The sequence below is a fragment of the Dendrobium catenatum genome, unplaced genomic scaffold, assembly GCF_001605985.2.
Source record: "Dendrobium catenatum unplaced genomic scaffold, ASM160598v2 fragScaff_scaffold_402, whole genome shotgun sequence".
NCBI lineage: Eukaryota > Viridiplantae > Streptophyta > Magnoliopsida > Asparagales > Orchidaceae > Dendrobium > Dendrobium catenatum.
Genome location: NW_021318864.1, coordinates 613,816 through 632,936, shown reverse-complemented (window position 1 = coordinate 632,936; position 19,121 = coordinate 613,816). Strand labels below are relative to the sequence as shown.

Genomic DNA, 19,121 nt, shown 5'->3' with positions numbered 1-19,121 from the left:
CCCCTGATCCATTGGCAAATTGCTTCGGTACGTTCTTTCAATAATAATAAATTAATGTGACATCTATCAAATTTCAAAGTTTTCTGACTACCACCGACATATTTCATCCTGCTTTGGCCCTTCACCTCAGTCCAATATCCTCCATATTTCAAGACAATAAAGCACACATTGTTGCACTCCATATCTGTAGGTAAAGAAAAAATTACATCAATCAGGAATAGCTTAATGTATAACTACTTAATGTAGATAAACTACAGTACACAATCAAATGAATACCTCCAAGCTTACTGAAATGAACTGCGGTAGATAACTCACTAGCTAACAACCTCCTTGCCTTGCCTTCAAAGCTTCCGTTATTACTCCTTCAAGTTAGCTTCTGTTATTACTCCTTCGGAATCGCAAAATAAACAAGGAGTTTTTCTGTTACATCTTCTCATCCTCCGCAAGTAAAATAGAGAAGGAAAGGAAAATACCTAATGCGATCGCCTGTGTCACCACTAGCAAAAAATGCCGTTGTTTAGTAGGATTCGCAAAAGGAGCATAGAATCTGCACGAGATTCGCGAACTGTGCGATTCAAACCGAGAGAGGAAGATGCTCTGCACGAGATTCGCGAACAGGGCTTCCCGCGCAGTTTCGCGGTTTCCTTTGACGGGAGTGGAACGGAGTGCTAGTTTTGATGAGGGATAAGCTTTTTAAGTGGTGTATATGTAAATAGGAAAGTTTAGGTGTTAGATATGTAAATAGGAAAGTTTAGGTGTTAGATATGTAAATAGACTTGTTTTAAGTGTTAGGTATGTAAAAATCCCTAAAAAAAAATAGAAGTCGGAATTTGGCTTTCCGGTTCTCCTAATTTCTAAATTTTTGACTCCGTACGATCCTGCTTATAATTAAAAATTTTACATTGCTGTTTATACGAAAATGGCCCGTACTTCTTTTCTCCGTCGTAAGCGGCGCCCACTCTCCGGTCTCCAACTCCTGAATCCTATAAATTCTTTCATACATCACGCAAACTCCTCACTCGCATTTGCTGCTACAATCAAATTAAGCAACCATCCATCATGGCCTTCTCACCCTTGCGCATCTCCGTTCGCCGGCGACAGCCAGAATTGGTAGCTCCATCGTTTCCGACGCCGCGAGAGCTCAAACGGCTGTCGGACATCGACGATCAGGAAGGCCTCCGCTTTCAGATCCCCATCATCCAGATCTACCGACACAATCCTGCCATGGCCGGCCGCAATCCGGCGGCAGTCGTACGTGATGCGCTTGCACGAGCACTCGTCTTCTACTACCCCTTTGCTGGCCGGCTCCGAGAAGGATCCGGCAAGAAGCTGTTCGTGGATTGCACAGGCGAAGGCGTTCTGTTCATCGAGGCCGAGGCTGATGTGAAGCTCGAAGACTTCGGTGATGCACTGCAGCCTCCATTCCCCTGCCTCGAAGAGCTACTGTTCAACGTTGACGGATCCTCCGCAGTGCTTAATACGCCTTTGCTGTTGATTCAGGTGACCCTGTTAAGCTGCGGGGGATTCATTTTTGCCATCCGTCTAAACCACACCATGTCCGACGCGCCAGGATTTATGCAGCTAATGACCGCCGTGGGAGAGCTAGCTCGAGGATTGCCGTCGCCCAGTGTTATTCCAGTCTGGCGCCGAGAGCTCCTGGAAGCACACCCGACTCCGACGCCTTCCTTCCCCCACCGCGAGTACGAACAGGTTCCCGACACAGAGGGCACCATCATCCCTCTCGACGACATGGCTCACCGTTCCTTCTTCTTCGGCCCCCGCGAAATAAGCACCCTCCGTTCTAGCCTACCTCCGCAGCTTCGCCGCTCATCCTCCACCTTCGACATTCTCACCGCGTTCTTATGGCGAAGTCGCACCGTCGCCCTTCAAACCAGCGACCCAAACGAAAACTTCCGCATCATCTGCATCGTCAACATCCGCGGCCGCTTCAACCCTCCTCTGCCTTCCGGCTACTACGGCAACGCCTTCGCCTTGCCGGTTTCAGTAGCCACGGCAGGGGAACTGTGTAACCGCCTCTGGCTTACGCAGTGGAGCTAGTGAAGAGGGCAAAGTCGCAAGTTTCAGGGGACTATCTCCGTTCGGTGGCTGATTATATGGTAAAGAACGGTCGGCCACATTTCACTGTGGTACGGACTTATGTGATGTCTGACGTCAGGCGTGCGGGATTTGAGGATGTAGATTTTGGATGGGGAAAAGCGGTGTACGGTGGTCCGGCGAGAGCGATTCCTGGAGTTGCCAGTTTCTTTGTCCCTTTTGTTAACGCGAGTGGAGAGAAGGGGATTGTTGTTCCCATTTGCTTGCCGCCGCCTGCAATGCGGAGGTTCGCCGTCGAGATACAGAACCAACTCACGGCTCAACATGGAGGAGACGAGCAAGTAGTGGAGGCTGATAATAATAATCACAAGGATCAGCAGAAGCCCTTCTTACGGTCTCATATCTGATCTTCTTACGGTCTCATATCTGATGGATTTTGGCTTTCGGCGACTATAAGATTATCTGTTACGTTTGGTTTTATTAGTAAGTTTGAAGTTTTAAGTAAAAAATGTTTAATCTCCCTTTTGAAAAGAATCCAACGCAGGACTTTTATCAATAATAGCAAGCCAAAGCTCCTTAAATTTATCATTTGATCATCTACGTCACTACTCGAGCATTTTTTTTTGTTTTTTTACTCGAGGAAAATTTCCTATTTAACTCTCACAGGAACTCCTCCATTTTCAATGTGAATCTCATTCCAATGACAAATGAAATAAATCAACATATTTATTTAAAAATCAAGAAGCAAACTTTTGATATAAATTCTAGAGTAAAGAGATTGTTAAAAAAGATCAACTATTATCTCCTAAAAAGTTGGAGTCATGTCTTTTGTAACAAATATCCTGCATTCTCCTATTTTCAAGTTCATTTATCGATGCCATGTTGACCTACAACAATGCTCGTTTATCAATAAAGAAAGAATATCATCATTATTTTAATATTTTTTTATAAATAATTATTTATGTTAATTTAAAATAAAATTAATATAATTTAAATTTAATAATAATAATAATAAAGAATAATTAATATTTTTTATTAATGTCACTGAAGATTTAATAAAATTTTAATATTAATCCTAAAATAGTAATTTTTCTATATTATTAAATTTAAGAGTTAAATTACTATTCTATAAATTCTAAGAATATTTACTATTATATAAATTTTAAAATCTTTACAAACATAACATCAAGCCTTTGTCCATCACATAATACTTATATTTCAAATAAAAATAAAAATATAAAAAAAATTCTACAAATATTTTACTATTTATGTAATATAAAATAAAAGAATTTAAATAATAATAAAATTTTAATATAAAAAATAAAATAAAATTTCATAATTTAGTTTAAATAAGAATAAAAATTATAATATTATAATTAATGATTTAAAAAATAATAAAAATGAATATTAAATAAAAAAATATAAATATAAAAATTAAAAAAAATATAAAAATATATAAAAAAATAAATATATAAATAATAAAATATTAAATTTCCGTTATACAAATCCATAAAGACATTTTTCTGGTTTCTAATAAACGAAAAATATTATTATTTATATAATTTTTAAATTCTGATTTTTTGAGAATTCAAAAAATAATTTCCGTTTAAAACCGAAAATATTTCAGATTTACGACCGTATTACATTTTTTACTCTTGAAACACGTAAAATGATATTACATTCGCCCTTTTAAATTATAATAATTCTGTCCTATATCTAATTTTAATTAATAATCAATTCCTTTTTAAAATTTTCTCCTTATGGTCCACTCTTTCGCCTGGAACTCTAGAATCATCAAATTTTGTTTTACTGAAAATTATAAACTAAAAATTGATAAAAAAAAAAATACATAAAAAGAAAAAAAGACGAAAGACCAAGAATTATAGTTTAAATGGCCATAATTTGAAAAATAATTTCATCTATGTTTTATAGAAAATGTTCAAATGCTGCTACAAAAATTATTAAAACTAATAGAGCACATTCAAAAATCAAAACTATAAATAGGTCACAAGCTCATTACTCCATATAGATACAAACTATCTTCTATGAAAGTTCGGAAATAACACGCTCACACTTTTCTTCCAAGATCTTCACAGCTTCTGTAAATAATACCTCCGCAGGTAAAGCACCAGTTGACTCCACAGTAACTACAGCCAAGTAAGAATGAATTTCTCAATATATAAGAGGATAGAGATCTATTTATTGGGTCAGTTAACCTGATGTAGAGATACATTCCTATATCAGTACCCAATAAAAAAATGCCACATGCACTTAAAACAAAAATAAGTGCATTGTGACTTTTTTTATTGGTACCTGATGTATCTTATATTTACGGTACCTGACCATAAAAATTTAAAGCGCATGAAATAAGAATTAGAAAGTACTCAAACAACTTTTGAATGTCTCAAAATACTTTGATTCAGAATTAAATTTTTTTAATTTATTTTGGATTAATGTAAACCATAAATAATCAATTAATTTTTATGCTAAATACTCCTCCAAGAAAAGAAATATTGTTTAAAACTCATACACTATTTAAATTTTAAATCAAATATTATGATTTTTTTTTCTCCTTTCAAAAAGAAGCAACTATTTCAAATATGAAGGCAGTTTTACTAAAATTGCCAGTAATACAGCACCTATGATGCACGACACTCCGTTTTAAGAGAAAGTGCAGTGTTCGGACACCGTGTCGGACACGGCTCGACAACCGCGCGGAACCGAGGAACGTGTCCGACACGTTTTGAGCAGTGTCCATATTTTTTAAAAAAACCTTTAGCGGACAACGCTGTGTCCGACTATTTCATATTTTAAATAAAATAAAAATAAAAAACATTAAAGCATAAATGCACCGGTTCACTCTATTTTTATCCCTAATCCCGCATTTTTCCGGCTGTTGCTTTCATGGAGCGAAGGAGCATTCCGGAGGCTCTTCTTGACGAGCCGTGACAGCGAGCCGACACTTCTTTCAACGCATTCTTCCTTGTGCGTTCCTCTGAGTGAATCGCACGCTAATAATTTCGAGTAAGTTAATTTTGGATTTTGATTTTATTTTTTTTTTTTCCATTCATCTTCTCTCAATTTTTTATCATTTATTCATGGATTTTTGTCACAAGAGCATAGTTTGTGGGATTTTCTCTTATTTTTCCCTAATCAAACTAGGTGTATGTAGGTTTTTTTTTTTCTTTTGATTTTGGTTGAAAGAAAAAAAAATGGTAGAAAGTTATACCATGTGAACCTACTTCTTGTTTTTTACTAAATCTTCATTTTTAGGGTTTTGTGAGCAAAATTATGAAAATTCTATTGTTGCTTTATAAAATTAGGAATATAGAATTTTTATCTGAAATTTACTCTATAGTTACATAAATTATGGTGGAACTCTAAAGCGTTGGCTAGATTTGATTTATGAGTTGATTATTATGAAAGTTAGTTTGACTGCTTAGTTAATGTGTGTTTGCCAAAATATATGAAACCTTTGAGTGAACATGATTAACTTAATCTGGAATGTTGATGATCATTGTAAGCATTAAATTTGCACTAAAAATTGTGCAGCAAAGAATACAGAGGCAAATGAAATCATTTATGCTGAAGTAATTTGGATACAGTGGTTGCAGATGATGCTTTGATCAGAAATTTTATTATGAACGCAATTAATGAGACTTTCAATGTTTAATGACTTCTCACACTTGAGAATGTTAGCTGTTGATTGAAACTCGTTTTGCCTCTGTAATAATCATGTTAGAGAAGATCAAAGCAAATAAAAATGCTCTTCAATTATGGTGATTAGTGATAAGGTGGTCTATGCATCGAGAACGATGAGTTGGTAAGGCAAGTATTGTAAAGAAAAGATCTTAGATAGATTTGGTGTGGTGGGATAATGTAGAACTAATTTTGGATTTCACTGATCCCAATCTATGAATATTGTTGAGGAGACTAGCAGCAGAATAAATCATGTCTACATGTTGATTTATGAGATGTGGATTTTATGTTAGCAAAAGTGAAAAAATTATTTACATAAAAGACATGAAAGAAAGTTACATGAAGAAGACTTCAAATTTTTGGAGTGTTTCTATAACCATCTGAGGATTGTGGAGCAAAGCACACACCTTTGCATTTTGCTCATTTCATTAAATCAAGGATTCATATTCATCTTAAATAATTTAAAATTTCTTGTTATGGAACATGTAATTTTATTAGATTTGTATATTTGAAGTATTCGTAAAGAATGGTTCTAGAAGACCCTCACGGTTTCACCACAAAAAAAAGATTTAGAAAGTTTTCAAATATGAGAAAATTATGCTTGAAAACATATTTTTTCCAAATGAGATATAAGAAGAAAAATTAATATAGAACTTGCAAAGTTCTTTGGATATTTATAGATTTTGTATCAGAACTTGGTTGATAGATGGAGGATGGATCCAAAAATGTGGTGGTTAATTCATGGAGCGTCGGCGCCTCTTCTACAAACAATAGCAATAAAACTTCTTGGTCAAGTATTATCATCTTCCTGTTGTGAGAGAAATTGGAGCACATACTCATTTATTCAATCAATGAAAAGGAATAAAATAACTCCACAACGAGCTGAAGATTTAGTTTATGTGCATACAAATCTTCGTCTTCTATCAAGGAAAATCCCACTTTATATGACAGGTGATAACAAGATGTGGGATGTTGCTGGAGATGGGTTCGAGTGCCTTGATGATATGGGATTATTGGAGGTTGCAAATCTTTCTTTAGATGAACCAGAGTTGGAAGCAATGATATTCAATAATGATGATATTGAAGGCCAAAGACCAACCTCTGAATCTAATTCTATCATTCCCTCTATTGAGTAGTTGAACTTTCATGTTGTACTAAATGGTTTTTTGGTTATATTTTTGTGGTTATACTAGACATTTTGTACTAAACATCTTTATGTTATAAGCTAAACAAGTTATCATGACTTTGATTTAATATTGATTGCCATTTTTAATATAATATTACCTTAATTTCTATACATTATATTTAAAATTATTATGTCGTGTCCACGCCGCACCCGTGTCCTATATTTTTAAAAAATGTCGTGTCCCGTGTCCGTGTCGTGTCGTGTCCGTGTCGCCGTGTCCGTGTCCGTGCATCTTAGTACAACACTATCCAACTCGTAACCGACAAAAGTATTTAATATGTTGATGCAACAAGTATAAAGTTTATTTTATCCAAATCTTTTGCAAAATCTCTAGCCATACTAATTACTACCTTCGTAACCCTTCCACATTAATTGTCTATACAGTATAAATACATGTATATTCTACTCTATATGAAACATTACTAATACAACTAAGGCTTCGTTTGAAAAAATTTTCTTACTTGCTTTCTACAATAACTTTCTAGTACAAAAAATTCCTAAAAGTAATAAAAAACAGTGGCTGAAACCTATCACAAACAAAGCCTAAATCCATTTTCCATTATCTTAAATTTAATAATTGCACACCCTCCCTCTAATAATTTCACAATCACCATTGATAATTAGGCCGCACATTCATCTTTACCACTCACTTCCATCACAATTAAGCTAATAAAAACTCTATCATTGCCTAACACTGATCCAATCGAATTATAAATTTATTACATTTCATTAAAAATCTTCATATGATATTCAATCTATACAACATATTTCTGATGTCAATTTTAACCACTGTTGTTCATTCTAGAAATTATATAATCTACAACCTTACACTATCACACCTTGACGTTACTTGATCTTCAATAATAATAACTAATAAACATCAAATTTTATGACCACTGAAATCACATATCACATGCACTGCCTTTGTTATATTTATTCTAGGTTGGCTATCTTCTAAAGATTTTTCTTATTTTTCTAGATTTTCATTTACTTTATTAAAAGCTTCACCTATTAAAACTATATCATCTAAAAAATAAATTACCAACAGACAACCCTTAGAATATAAGTAATGCTGCAATGGCAAAAAATTTGATTGAATGGAGGGAATTTTCAATATTTTCATCCTTTTTTATCTTTATAGGTGCACCAAGGAAGCCATCTTTTTCATAATTTCCCTGCATGTTGTAGAATCTATGGCCAACCTTTTCAATAATGTAAATGCATGGCTTTTAAAATCGAAATGGACTGGCCGGTTCAAACGGTTGAAGCGCGAACCGGCCGGCCGACCAGTTATGGTTCATATTAAAACCGCTATCACATAAAACCGGTGTTGAACTGCTAGAACTGGCAGTTCGACTGTCGAACCAGTCCCGGTTTTAGATAATAGTCCCCGTTTAGCAAAAATAAGAAGATCCGACAGCTAAGATGCGAAGGCGGCAAAGCTTTATACGATAGCGGAAAAAAAAAAAAAAAAAAACCTATTTCATTCGTCACGTATGTTCTTTGTCCTGTTCGCCTTTTCTTCTTCGGCTCTTCCCGTCTCGCGGCGTCTCCTTCTCATTCGCAAAGCCAACGGTACACCTTCCTGCTCCTTCGCAAAGTCAGAACTCAAAGGCCATCACAGTGTAGTCCTACTCGTTCGCGAAGCCAGAAGCCAAGTCTCGCTTGTTTTGGTTTGTTTCTTTAGTTTTTTTTTTTCCCAAAATCCAAAAACATGAATGTATTTTTTATTTCATGTATGTATATTTCTTTAATTTCAATTTCCTATTCTGAAATGCAAAATATTTTTTCAAAATTCAGCTCGTTCGGCGTATCTTCTTCGGTCTGAAACTTCTTCTCTGGTTTCGAAGGTTATTAACTTATTATTGTGTACTTTTTAAGTTTATTTATATTTTCATTTATTTGCTCTTGATGATTTGATTCATGTCTCTCGTAATTCCCATCAACCTTCTCTATTTACCTATGAATTTTCTTCACTTGCTTCTATCAATTGCAGATGCCCCTGAACATCGAAAACTTCCCCTATCGATCCATCACACTGCATTTGTGAAGGGAGACCACACAAACTTTGAGATTGACCCAGCAAATGGAGTGGAAGCCACCCAGCTCTATCCTGATGCCAAGTACACGACTGTGGATGAATATCTTAACAGGTTACTTCAGAATTTCTTCTATGTTTTCATCAAATAAGAGTTGGTAAATTAGTATGCGTTCATGATTTGTTTGATAGCAGAACCCAGTCTTGCACTTCTATATCTTTTGTCTGACATATGGTAGTCTTTTTTGTTGCTGAGAAACACCATTAAGCTCTAGCAACAGGCTCTGGTAGTTTTTTTAGCCTTATCTTTTGATTATTTGCTTAGCTGATGATTAAGTGTGATCAAACAAGATGTCACCTATTGATCTTGCTTTCGTTTTTGCTTTTTAATTGGGTCACCGTATCTCCTTGTCTACGATCTATCATCATAATCTTTGCTTTTGCACTGATCTTTTTTTTTTTTTTTAGCTTTATGATCATACAAGAAGTATCTGAGGTTGGATGCTCTCCCTTCTTTGCCTCGATGTCATCCTGATAATAGACTAATTTTTATTTTTTATGTTCGGACCTTGAAACTCTTTTTAGGTTATAATTTTTTATGTATTAGAGATACTTCTAGATTTGTTGATATTACAACAACAACACCATCAAGCCTTGGTCCCACTACGTGAGGCCGGCTACATGAATCCTTTTCGCCATTGTGTCATGTTAAAAGTCAAATTCTCATTTAAATCTAATAAAGAAAGATCATTTCTAATATTTTTTAACCAAGTCTTTTTAGGTCTACCTCTACCTTGCTTAACATAAGTCAAAAATATAATACCTCAACTTTCCGAACCGGGTCATTGGAAGGCCTCCGTTTAATGTGACCAAACCATCTAAGGCAACTCTCTCTAATCTTATCTTCCCCTGGAGCTACACCAACCTTTTCACGTAAATGCTCATTTTGTATCCTATCTCAAACGGTAAAGGCACTCATCCACCTAAGCATCCTCATATCTGCAACACTTAACTTAGTATTATGCTTCTCTTGTAATGGCCAACATTCGGCACCATAAAGCATTGTAGGCCTCACCACCATTTTAAAAAACTTTCTCTCATGTTTGAGGGTGAGTTTTCTATCGCTCAACAAGCCTAATGCATTCCTCCACTTTAACCATCTAACTTGAATTCTGTTGATAATATCCCCATCTATTTCACCATCACTCTGAACAATAATAACGACTTGATCGCCCAAAGTCACAATCCCCTCACTAGGTCTACTGCTACTAAAATTACACCCCATATATTCAGTTTTAGATCTACTCCTGCGAAAACCTTTAGACTCTAAGGTAGACCTCCATAATTCAAGTTTACCTTCAACTCTCTCTCTAGTCTTATCAACAACAAGAATATCATCAGCAAAAAGCATACACCAAGGTTTAATCCTCTTGCAAATTTCTAGTGAGAACATCCATGACAATAGCAAAAAGATGTGGGCTTAAGGCTAATCCTTGCTGTAATACAACCAAAATAAGAAAATACTTGGTCAAACCACCTTGTATTTGAACATAGGGAAATACTTGGTCAATCCACCTTGTATTTGAACACAAGTAATAGCTCATGCATACATATCTTTAATTATTTGAATATAAGCATTATTAACTCCTTTCTTTTTAAGAACTCTCCATAGCACTTCTCTTGGAACTTTATGAAATGTTTTCTCAAAATCAATAAATATCATATGTAGATCCTCCTTATTCTCTCTACATTTTTCCATCAAACCTCTCAATAAATGTATGACTTCCATAGTAAACCTACCCAACATGAATCCAAATTGATTTTGAGAAACATTAGTATCACGCCGCAACATATGCTCCATAACTTGCTCCTATAGTTTTAAAGTATGACACATTAACTTAATTCATCTATAATTCGCACACTCCTGTGCATCACATTTATTTTTAAAAATATGAATTAGCACACTCATTCTCCACTTATCTGACATCTTTTTAGTTATCAAAATAGTATTAAAAAGTTTAGTAAGCCAAGAAATTCCTTCATCTCCTAAGCATTTCCATACCTCTATTAGAATATCATCAGGTCCAACAGCTTTTCCACACTTCATTTTCTTTAAAGTCTCTCTAACTTCAATTTTACTAATACGCCGATAAAAACAAAAATCTTTATTTTTATTTAAGGTGCTAAAGTCACTATAGTAAATCGTATTTTCACATTCTTTATTAAAAAGTTTAGCAAAATATCTCATCCACCTTTGTTAAATATCTTCTTTTAAGAAAAGTAATTTTTGATCTTCATCCTCAATACATTTCACTTGAACTAAATCCTTACTACTCATATCATTTTATTTGGCTAACTTATATATATATCTTTCTCTCCTTAATATATAATATATTATATAAATCATTAAAAACTAAGCTATTTGCATCATAAATAGCTTTTTTAGATTACTTACGAGCCTCTTTATACCTTTCCCAATTATCAAAATTTTTACATCTAAACTAATTTTTATAACAAATCTTCTCATTTTTTATCTTTTCTTGCACATTTGGATTCCACCACCAACTATTTTTACTATTAAGATATTTTTTCTTGGAAACTACAAGCACATCTTTTGTAATGCACTTAATATCACAAGCCATTTTTTCCACATAACATTAGCATTCTCATACGCAGACAAAATCTTAAGATCTAAAATCTTACTCTCAAAAATACTTTTGTTAATATTTTTTAAATGCCCCATTTAATCCTAAAATATTGTTTAACTTTATTTTTTATTTTATACTCCTTTATCTTAAAGTCCAAAATTAATAATAAATTTTTACTCGGAAAAACTTTACAATCTTTGCAATCTAAATGATCTAATTTTCTTATAAGAAAATAATCAATCTGTGTTTTACTATATCTAATTTTATAAGTCATAAGAGCTCATCTCTTTTCTTAAATAATATATTAGCTATTAAAAAATCATAAGCTAAAGAAAAATCTAATATGGTCTTACTACCTTCATTTATCATTCCAAACTCGTGGCCACCATGAATGATTTTAAAATCATCTACCTCTATACCAACATACCCATTTAAATCTGCTTAAATAAAAACTCTTTTTCTTCAAGAGATATCTTTTGTATTAATTTTTCTAAATCATTCCAAAATTTTAATTTTGAACTCATATACAAACCTACTTGAGGAGAATAAACACTTATAATATTAACAATCTTAACATCATATTTGTAAATATTGATGTCTGAAAATAAGAGGCTATTAATGATATTCTAAAATCTATATCAAATAAGTACAAATCCAAATGCAAATTTTTGATCCAAAGCATTCAATTTTGAATTAAAAACTTCCAAAAATTGTATCTTGAACAAATCGATTTTTATTTTTAAAAATTTGCAATCAAAACGATTGACTTATTATGATGATTAGTGATACCAAAATGTCAAATTTCACGTGCATTTAAATTCTAGATTGGATTAATTTGGTTATTTTTTCTCTTCTAGTCTATGATAGCACGCATGGTACAATTTGCTAGATTTTGCACAATTTATCCATTTTAATATAACCTTATGATTAATAGTTGTTACTTTTGATTGCTCTAAAAAATGAGTATTTTAATTTGAATGACATACATTGCCCCATATTTTATCTTGATAATCTTTATATAGATATCGTGGCATTTAGAGGGTAATGATTTTTGAATCAATTGGCATTGGATTATTGTCAATCCAGTTATCAAAATTTGCATCACATTATCTTTAATTGTTCTATAGTCAATATTCTACATCATCAAAATTTGCATCAATTCAAAAGGCCACTATTTTTCTTGTACATACAGGAAGATTCTAAACATAGGGTCAAGTCTCAAGTGATAAAAATTTTCAACTCTACAAATTGTTGATATACATCGAATTGAGGTATGCATTCCTGCCCCAATGCAATGTGTTAATAAAAAATTAGCTGATTTGGTCATCATGTACGGGAACCTGGAGCTGCAAGGTGTTTAATTTTAATTGTTGAATTTAGGGTTGGATAGAAATTATAAGATCATGAGTAATTAGATTTGCAACAATATTCATTATGTGCATTAACATAAGCATGATTTACAAACATTCATCACCAGTAAGGCTTACATTAGTTCAAAGTTATGTAATACAATCAAGGGAAAAAAGGCAGCCTCAATTATTTTGGATACAAGGTTCTTGAATGACAGTTTAATAATTTCTAAATTATCAGGCATCGAATTAATTTGTTAAGAATTGTTGATGCAGATGAAAATCCATCTCTTGGATACCTTCATGATAGTATGTACAGAGCTAGAAAAGCAATGAAGGTCATGTTTAGAAACAGTAAAGAAATGTACAAGCCCTTCATTAGTATTATTAAGAGAAGATGGGATAATCAACTGAGACAATGGATACATTCAGCAGCTTATTTTCCTAACCCTCATTTTCAATATGACTTAAAATAACTGCAACAAGCCTGAAGTTATGCAAGGTCTAAAAAAATTGATTGGCAATAAAGATATTTGTGCTAAACCATCTTTGGCAATGAATGATGTGAGACTATTTCGTGATAATTAAGAAAGTTTTGCAAAGTCAATTGCATTAATGTTGGCAAAAGAAATGCAACTTGGTAAGATGACAAAATTTTGAGATTTTATTTAAATATTTACGTGAACTATGATGCTTTATTTACAATAAATATATTTGAACAAATCAAAGCATGTTTTATTGATTTGTAGATAAATGATGGAAGATGATCAGCTCTAGTGCACCAAACCTAAAGAAAGAGGCTATTAGAAGTCTTAGTTAGACATCATCTTCATCAGATTGTGAGAGGAACTAGAGTGTGTTTGAGCAGATTCATACAAAAATACGAAATAATCTTGAGCACAAAAGGCTAAAAGATCTAGTATATGTTTGTTACAATCTCAATTTAAAAAATAGGCATTGTTTGAAACAATTTTAAATATCTTTTTAAATAATGATGCACATCTTACTATCAAATTTTTTTATAACAATTATGTAGGTTGTAACTTAGAAAAAGAAGTTATAATCATTTGGACAACACAAGTATTGAACTTGTTGGCTTTTGGATCTTTGATGATGAGTCAACTCCATAATTGCTTCTAAAAGACTTGGAGACAGAAATTTACAAACTTGATGCAATTCCTATAGATATAGAATCAAACATAACATCAATTGGTCCAACCCCAAGTAAGATTGTAAAATCACATATATCTTTTTAGTGTAATATAAAATATAAACTTATTATTTCACATTTATAGTTTGCAGATGAAGACAACTTAGCTAATACAAATGATGAAGATGACAAATCAAGGAAGGATGAAGAAGCATTTGTGATGCAAGAATTTGGTGGAGGGTTAGGGAATTCCATCTTTTAATCTCACAAATTTAGTTGATGATTATTAGATCATTAGGAGTGTTTTGAGTTTTGAGTTTTCATTGTAAACAGATATAAACAATTGAATGACAATTATTATTTTTTTCTCTATGATATTAATTTCTGACTTTATTATCTATAAAGAATAGTTTGATATGAAAATGGAATGTAGAGTAAATGTATTAGAGGAAAATTTCTCATTCATTTTATTAATTTTTAATAATATTATTATTTATTACGTCATCAGGTTCGACCCCGGTTCTACCGATCAAACCGGTCAAACTGTGAACCTCTCCTTCTTCCGGCTCGTTATCCAGTCCGATTTTCACAACATTGTGTAAATGTACTATTTAAAAATAGCACACTATAAAGATTACTTGTGGATCATTTATATAATCCGATTATTATTGAGAAATCTTTGATCACTCCATAAAAACTTAAGATACTAATAAAAAGTCTAACATACGTATCTTGAAAGGTTGAGGATTGATGTTAAAATTTATGAACAAAATGGATCCAGATTTAATGTTCGAAAATATGCTGCAACTAAGAAAAAATATAGCAATCTGGACCCCGCCTCTCAGTATTACATCGTGAAAGCAATGCAATACAAAGTATGGTCTTCCAAAGGCTTATAGAGCGAAAGCCCAGTAAAATTTAGACTTTAAGAAAATACTACAACAAGCCCAAAATATGAAAAGAATGATATAAGGCAAGCTTAAAACAGTAAGTCTATCAGATGTGAAATTAATTAAAATTATGCTTACAGATGAAGTGGTCCCTCACGCGCCTCAGTGCAATGTTTTCCTCACCGGCACCGCTAATGCATTCTCTACATAACGTACAATCTCGTGGCCTAGAAACAACCGCCTTCTTCATAGCTGTTTTAAAAAAAATGGTAACAAGCAATAAGCCAATAATAAGTAAAGCACTTTGAAATTTACCACTTCAGATTATTCATCAATAGCAGCAGGAGATTTCGTGCTATCAGAAAGAAAAAAGCTCCTTTCCAATACCAGCAATTTAAAATTCTAAACAACAGTTAAGAGCTACCTACGCAGGCAGAGCATACACACACACATAGAGTGTGAGAGATTCATACTATAGTTCAATCAATTGGACCAATTTTATGAGACAAAGATCAGTTTATAATTACAATTTCATGGCCAGATATTTTTAAATTTTATGAAAGGCACTGAAATATATTAATATTAAAGGAAAGTTTAGAGTGACGTCTATTAACAATAAGATAACTAAAAATAGAGAAGTTGTTTGGACATTTACAATGAAGATTAAATATAGAAAATACATTTGTTAGACATGTTGATAAAATTAGTATCAAAGAATTAAGAAGGAAAAGAGTTGAACGTTCCATTATTTGGATGGAGTTTTTGAAATAATTTATGAAGAATAGTTCTAACACATCAGACCACTCAAAAAGAACAAATGAGAAAATAAGGATTCATAATGTCAACCCCAAATTATTGGGACGAGGCTAAAGATATACTGATAAAGCTGATGAAATAAATTACACAAGTATCTTAAAGAACAGTTTGGGAATAGCATTGAATTTTATCTTAGAAATGTTTCTTATAAGTTGATTCATTATACTCTTGCATTTTACAAATTAAAATCAATGAATATGTTCTAATTAGAATTAAAAATATGTACTAAACGCTAGGCAATTTGAAAAGACACCAGATAACAATAAAGAATTTCTCTGAGATTCAAGCAATACTATAAGAAAACTTTCTTTGCAAGTGAAGGAGATCAAAAATCGAAGTGCATGTAATGATATTTTGATTATATTAAAGATGATAGGCAATGTACATCATCATGTAGATTGAAGACCTAAAATATGAATGGAGTAGAAAGACGTAGATTGATGTTTTTCCAGTCCAGTATTTCATATCACCAAAAATACAACATAAAGTTGTTTGTGATGTTGAAAGAATGCTCCTCAGTTGTGAAACTGTTAGAATTCATAGAATTTGAGAAGGGTAAAAATACCTTCTACTTATTATACAAAATTATCCATATTTATAGATCTATACAAGATGTCTTAATAAAGAAATAAATAACTTCTAATTGATACGTAATTGCCTCAATATAATCTTTTCTAATTCAGCCACCCAAATACATAAGGATATTGGCGTGATCCATGTGAGCCTCCCACGGATTCTCATCCTAACCGTGGGATCAAATGCCAAGGGATGACTGAGATTTTGACACTCCCCCTCAAGCTGGAGACCAGCTTGCAATTACTCGCTTAGAGGTAGAGCTACATTGGTTATAGATAGGATATCAACCACAAGAGAAAGCCGGGAATGAAGGCCGATGATGGAAAACTATCCTCAAAATTCCGACAATTAAGGCCGGTTGTGGAAACTTGTATTTCTTGAAATTCCAGCAATGAAGGCCAGTAGTGGAAACATGTATTTCTCATAATTCCAGCAATGAAGGCTGGTAGTGGGAACCTGTATTTCTCATAATTCCAGCAATGAAGGCCGGTGGTGGGAACTTTGTATTCCTCGGAAATTCAGCAATGAGGGCTTCTCGGAGAAAATTTCCCTTGTCGACAATAAAGATCGATGATAAATATTTTCTCTCCTTGTTTTCACTATTTTTTTTTAATAAATCAAACCAGTCGAGCCTTTAAAAAAAAGGCTCGGATCGGGACAAGGGCATGGGTTTGGGCTCCTCCACCGAGCAAGATCCAAAGACAGAAACGGGAAAGGGGAAGACGGACAGAGAGGGGACTTGCTCGTGCGATCGGGACTTTGTGCGGTTCCTGTCGATCGAGCAAAAGAGCAGCGAAGGATCGGGCTTCCGTTCTCTCTCGTTCAGCTTCGTTGCTTCTCTCGTTCAGCGATCGAGACTTCGTGCTTCACTTTCTCTTTAGCAATTGCATCCACCTCAGTGCTTCACTGTTCCGCCTCATCTCCTTAGCCACCTTTTGTCAAGCATCGACACTACAAGCACTACCTCCAACTAACCCCGGCTTTTATACAAAAAACACCACCAAGGTACAGCATTGCTTCTCCCAATTTGACCCTGACAAGCTCCGACCAACCTCGATTGGCATCTACAACCATCTGCTCCACTCAAATAGAACCAACAATCACTTTGTATAAGCCTCAATCGCCATCCTGAAATACAATTGCTTCTCCATCTAGGATCATTTCATTGTCTTTCTCCGCTCAACCATTTATTGTGCGACCTGACTTCATATCATGCAATCAAATTCATCTACAAACCCTCGACGCATAAAGTGTCATCTATGTTCCATGCTATCTTGCTTAACATCCCCTTTTGTACAATCAAGCTTTAAAAAGGGCGTTTTAAAAGCACCAAAAGTAATCGAAGTGATCACAAAATGCTCTAACATATGAACATCAAAGAGTTGTAGTGTACACTTCATGAAACGCTTTAAAGTATAGAGAACTTATTCTTCATTTTTTTTTAGTCCTGATCCTAATTCAACTTTTTATGTTATATTCAAAAAAGAAGGAATATGAGATAAAATAATCAAAATAAGAAAAACTCATTACTTCTCACTTATCTAGAGATCCCACTTTTGCAACTTCAAGAAAATAATTTAATGTCATTTCCACCTTATCAACTCTTTTGTCACATCTTGCCTTTCACCCCCATCCTCTACATACACTTTTCCAATCAACCTTATTGATAACTTTTTTTAAGATTATTAAGTATATTCACTCCTCCATTCATCCAGGTGCAACACTCTTTCTTTTTTTTTTACTAATCTCCTCTATTTTAACACCGTCATTGTCAGGTCCCAAGTCCTGGATGAGAAAAGTGAAGGGTTGCATTAGGTAGTCGATAGTCAACATAAAACTTGTCGAATAATCATGACATGAATCATTTAAAAAATTGTTTTAATGTTAGGGCGTTTCCTCGAAATGACGCGTTGTATGACCTGAATATAGTGACAAGTGTGCAAGGGCTGCTGCATCGGCGCCCGGGTGCAGTGTTAAATAGGTAAGAGTTCCCACGTCATGGACGGATGTGAGAAAAGTAGTCCATGAAACTAAAATTCATATAGGATCTTGGAATGTATGATCTCTTACATGCAAATTAATGAAATTAATTGATATCATAACTCATAGGAAAATAAATATTTTATACATTCAAAAAACTAAATGGGTTGAAGAGAAGGCTAGGTAGATTGATAGTTTATGATTTAAACTTTGATATTCTAGTAGAAGTTGTATTAAAAATGATGTATGTGTGATTATAAATAAGAGTTTGCATGATAATGTTATTAAAATTGACATAATTATAACTTTGAATATTATTGTTGATGCTAAAATTATTAATATTATGTGCTTATGCTCCTCAAGTTGGTTTGGACATGTGATTAAAATTAAAATTTTGAAATGACTTAGAAGAATTAACTTAAAAGATACCTCTTGAACAAAGAGTTTTTATTGGAGGACATTTAAATGGACATGTTCGTAGAGAGATTGAAGATTTTAAAAGTATTCATGATGGCTATGAGTTTGGTGCAACTAATGAAGGTGGTAAGACTATATTAGATCTTGCTCTAGCTTATGATTTTATAATTGCTAATATCTAATTTAAGAAAAAAGATGAGCATCTCATCACTTGTAAGAATATATATAATAAAACTCATATTGATTATTTTTTTATAAAAAAATAAATCATTTAAATTGCAAATATTGTAAATGTATTCTGAGTGAAAGTTTAAATA

At 33.4% G+C, this 19,121-nt stretch overlaps 1 protein-coding gene and 1 pseudogene across 1 annotated transcript in view; one reads left to right on the top strand and one right to left on the bottom strand.

Annotated features, from left to right (window-relative positions):
• Positions 1–963: 963 nt before the first annotated feature.
• On the top strand, positions 964–2,643 carry LOC110098968 (annotated as a pseudogene).
• Positions 2,644–3,977: 1,334 nt separating this feature from the next.
• LOC110098977 (DNA-directed RNA polymerases I and III subunit rpac1) overlaps positions 3,978–19,121 on the bottom strand; it is a 28,932-nt gene continuing 13,788 nt past the window's right edge. Inside the window, exons 9-10 of the mRNA XM_028694122.1 lie at positions 15,154–15,267; positions 3,978–4,202 (exon numbers count right to left, since the gene is read on the bottom strand). Coding sequence (XP_028549955.1) covers positions 4,099–4,202; positions 15,154–15,267 — 218 coding nt within the window. The 3' untranslated portion in view covers positions 3,978–4,098. The remainder of the gene's footprint in view (positions 4,203–15,153; positions 15,268–19,121) is intronic.